Source organism: Citrus sinensis, chromosome 1, assembly GCF_022201045.2.
Source record: "Citrus sinensis cultivar Valencia sweet orange chromosome 1, DVS_A1.0, whole genome shotgun sequence".
NCBI lineage: Eukaryota > Viridiplantae > Streptophyta > Magnoliopsida > Sapindales > Rutaceae > Citrus > Citrus sinensis.
In genome coordinates, this window is record NC_068556.1 from 19,421,245 (window position 1) to 19,425,639 (window position 4,395).

At 33.3% G+C, this 4,395-nt stretch overlaps 1 protein-coding gene across 1 annotated transcript; it reads right to left on the reverse strand.

Moving 5' to 3' along the window:
• Positions 1-2,094, reverse strand: LOC102613803 (WAT1-related protein At5g07050-like). The gene is made up of 7 exons (XM_006489687.4): positions 1,842-2,094; positions 1,689-1,751; positions 1,486-1,602; positions 960-1,191; positions 697-855; positions 435-586; positions 1-349 (listed from the first exon to the last, which is right to left on the reverse strand). The coding sequence occupies exons 1-7, from the start codon at positions 2,039-2,041 to the stop codon at positions 220-222; spliced, it is 1,053 nt and encodes a 350-aa protein (XP_006489750.2). The 5' UTR covers positions 2,042-2,094; the 3' UTR covers positions 1-219.
• Between the last annotated feature and the right edge of the window lie 2,301 nt (positions 2,095-4,395).

Sequence of the window (4,395 nt, forward strand, 5' to 3'; positions counted from 1 at the left end):
AAACGAAAAGAGAAGAATGTTAGTTTTGTTATTCCAAGTTCCAACCTCCAATTGAATTTCTTATTTTTCGGAAAGAGAACTCCAAGTGTAGCAATTCGGAATATTAGTTGATACAAAAAGAGCAGAGGGGCTACAGAGTTGTTAAAAGCACTAGTGCCTGAAATTCTACGTTTGTCTCATTGTCTACATTAAACGCAGCCCTTTTTTTCTTAAAAAAAATTATGGCTCGCCTTGTGATATCTTGGGATCTGATTGTTCCTTTGTTTTTATCTGAGCCTCCTGATGATCCCCTTCTTTGCCCCATAGCAGCAGATAGAGGCCACCAATGACAACAACTGCTCCTACAATACTGAATGAACCACATACAAATCTTTTTACAATAAGCACAATCCATATAAACTGGCTAAAATGTGCAGTGTGATTCTGAAAATTACCTGCCCAAGAAAAGCTTTTCTCCGAAAACAAAATATGCTAGAATTGCAACTAAAATGGTTGAAATAGGATTGAACATGGTAGCAAAAACTGGACCCCTTTTGTCTGTGCACCATAGTTGAATAAAAACAATCAAACCAGAAACCACCACTCCCTGCCATGTATATATTAATTAATTATACCATTATCAGAATCTTATTAGAGAACTTAATTAACATTAATTAATTAATCACAGTACAAATCCTGTCTAATTCTCCAACTTACACCATAAATGGTGGACCAGAGATCAATATTGAGTCCGATTCTCCAATCAGCTGGTTTACGTGCAACAATAACTGTGAAGACAGCTGATTGTGCGGCCCCAAGAAAGCACATCCAAGTAGTCAGTGACAGTTGTGCCGGGTATCGCTTCAGTGTGATTGCCTACATGTTACATTTGATTGTAATCAGTGTGACAGTATCAGTAATATGAACCCCTTTTTTTTTCAAATCTAAATAAAAGTAGAATTAGTTTGGCAAATATTAACCTGCATAATATACATTGCAGACCATGTTATGCTGCTTGCAATTGTAAGAAATGAACCCTTCAACCACTGCTCCTGGATGATATTATTTCGTTGAATATGGATTGGAGGATGCCCCGGGTTTCTCGCAGCAGGCCCCTTGTATACTGTCATGATGGTTACACCAGCCAATGATACTAAGGTCCCAAGAACTTTTGCCATGCCTCGAGCATTTCGAAGATCAAGTGTCTCTAGCCTGCATCGATCATGCAAATTAGAAAAAAGACTGACGGTGATACAACAGCGACAAAAATAACCGTAACACTGTGTAGTTTTATAGTGTTAAAAAAAAAATAGTGCTATTTTTTTTCTTAACACTTTTTTTTTATAACACCATATGGTTTTACAGTTGTTTTGTCGCCATTGTATCAGATTCTTCAGTTCAAATATCAGTACTCCGCAAAGTAACTTCTTATGGTCAATGAAAGCTACATCCTTGAACTTTCTTTACCAATTCTAGTTAAGATTTATAAAATGATGAAATGCCAACCTGAGTACAACCGCAATTACAAAAGTTACGGCAGCTACGGTGTTCACTACCGACGCCACGAAAGTTGGAGATGTGTATCTCAGGCTTGCAAAGTACATGTTCAAAGTCAAGGTCACCCTGGATCATAAAAACACTTAGCCTCAGTGATTTTTTAAAGTCATTCATATTTATGCACATATTTCATAATTCTTAGTAGTCCTTACCCGACGAGGGACAGAACAAATATCTCCAAGAAAAGAGCTAATGTCAGCTTTGGCCTTATTTTTCTGCATAAGTGGGGGGAAAAAAATGAAGATCAGCAAATTAAGCATACGAAAATTTGCAAATCCACTATTGACATAGATATTGAGGTGTACCTTTCAAGGAAATAGGCGAAAGGGAACATTGCTATTCCAGCAACGATATGACGATAAGTTACATAGACATGAGGATTCATTCCATGATTGAAGGAAGCCTCTGTGATAAAATAGAGGAAAGTGTAGCTTAATTGAGCAAGAACCATGAGGAGAAGTGGCTTGAACCTCAAGTAAACGTTGTGAAGGGAACTTGGTTTCATTGCCAGTATTGTCCGCTCTCACTTCCACCACTTCATACAATTGCTCAAGGAACACAAAAATAACTTGTAAATATACAAATTGATGGAGGACTATGTGGCCTTGATTCTTTTTTTGCATGTTGCTTTAGTATCATGTTCTAGATTATGTTCTCTTAATTATGCCGATGAGTTGATGTCAGACTCAGACAGCAATGTTGAAACAGACAAATTATTCTTATGCGTGTTTGGTCATTAAAATATTAAATGTATTTCTCACTAACTTTATAAAAATATTTTCGAGGAACAAATAGTTCTATATATTATCCAATTCAATGATGGACAAATCAACATTTAATGTTACTTTTAACGTCAAATCCACACAATTGGATTGAATTCAATATATGAAAAATTAATTTAATTTAGCTCCATTATATTTGTAGTTACTATTAAAAATTATCTTAAATTGGTTGAGAATGAACTTTGAGTTACACATATAAGATCTGGGTAATTCTCAATAATTCTTGAACTATCTTTTAATATGAGTTAGGCACATGAGATTTTAAATAGTTTCAAAGTCCGGTTTGGACAATTCTCAATTTTTAAACTAGTTTTACATGTGAGTTAGACCCATAAATTTTTATATATTAATCCTACTGAAACTAGTTGTGGTTCGTAATAATTGACTATTTATATTTATAAAGGAGGTAGTTGTAGTTCGTAATCATTGATTTATTTGGAAATAATTAATTAGGCGATGCTTAGTCCTTGTGAATTAGTGGAGGCCAAAATTGAACTGTTCATCACCGTTTACAATTCCCCCCCCCCCCCCCTTCCAGAATCCTTTGCGCTTTTGTTAACTGCCAGTTAATTTAATTGCTACTTCAATTTGTGTATGCATCACGCAGAGAAACCACAAATCACATCTTAGCTAGAAGGATTTATGTTGGCACATGGGTCAAAACTCATATATTTTACATGATCTTTAATTTTAACCCAAGAAACTCGGCGTGTAGTTTTAAACTTACAATGATGCTAATGAAACTTTGGCAGAAGATCAATCTGATGAAAATGAACATTAAGGCTATTTTGGTTGTTTCTTTCTCTTATCCTTTGATGAGTTTTGTATTTGTTTATCTGTCATGCACTGATCTTATTTTAAAAGTTTAGATTGATTTTGATTTCTACAACGAATTTTAAAAGTTTAATGTAATTGTGAAATTAAGGGTATCTTTTTCCATTTTTGTTTTGGGTAAATACGAGCTGTAAAATTTTTTTTCCACTTACTCTTAACAAGATTAGTCAAGAAGTGTCCTTGAAAGACAGACGTACATGACCAAAATCAGTTGTTTCAAAAGATGGTAAACCATTATGTGCCTTTCTTTAGAAAACCAATTGTTGAGTTTCTGATGACATAATTGAGCATATGATGGTTTTATTCTATTTTTTTTAATGATTTTATGAAACTATAGTCATATATTGGTCAATGCATAAGATTCCCCACCCAATTCTTCACTGAACATTATCGGCACCATCATATATTTTAGTATATTTTATTTCTAAATATATCAAATCTATTAATTTTTAAGTAATTTTATTTACTTGGTCGCGTCAATTCCAATTATAAGAATGTAGTAGATTTAAAAAATATATATATATTAAAATAAAAATATATATATATATCTGGATTTAAGTTTACAATTTCTCATCACAGAGCGAATTGTTTTGAGGGAATATTTCAGAATGCAAATTATGGTAAAGTGAAAGAACAATTTGGTTCTTGATGGAATTGAAAGTATTCTATTATGCACACTTCATGCAGGCCATTATATGTAATTAAAATAGTTGACAGAGATATAACTCCATGAAAACGTAGTGTCCATCAGAATTTGGATTTCTGTGACATCAGAGTATAGATTTGTTGATTATATCTGCAAAATATGTTTGATTCTCGGGAGCTTTCAAAGATAACAAATGTTCTTTAGATAGAGAGAGGACGATTTGATTCCTTTGTTGAGCCAACTGAAAACAATTGCATGGCATTTTTGCCACTTTCTATTCATTTTATCAAAACAAAGCATACAAATTACAAAGAATATATATATATATATATAAATGGTGCAGAAGTTTTAAACTAATCACAAAAGTTATATAGTAAAGTTTAATTAACTTACTGAAATCTCACTTTGTCCTGAAAAATAAATCCCAAGTGCATTTGGAGAAAAAGGAAATGAATAAACAAGAGTGTTTTATGTCATATAAAATCTAATCTGTCAAGTACACTAATGCTCTCATGCTAGCATAATAGGCTTGAAATTTTTAATTGGATTTGACTACCCACTAGTCGGTCCCATCTCAAGAAACTTAAGGAGAGGAAA

What these genes read in the sequence shown, in the direction of transcription:
- LOC102613803 (XM_006489687.4), bottom strand. Translation starts at nt 2,041, where the DNA reads ATGAAACCAAGTTCCCTTCACAACGTTTACTTGAGGTTCAAGCCACTT. An exon ending in GTAATTGCGGTTGTACTCAG is followed by an intron (nt 1,192 to 1,485) that starts GTTGGCATTTCA and finishes TGATCGATGCAG; the next exon opens with GCTAGAGACACTTGATCTTC. An exon ending in GAAAAGCTTTTCTTGGGCAG is followed by an intron (nt 350 to 434) that starts GTAATTTTCAGA and finishes TGGTTCATTCAG; the next exon opens with TATTGTAGGAGCAGTTGTTG.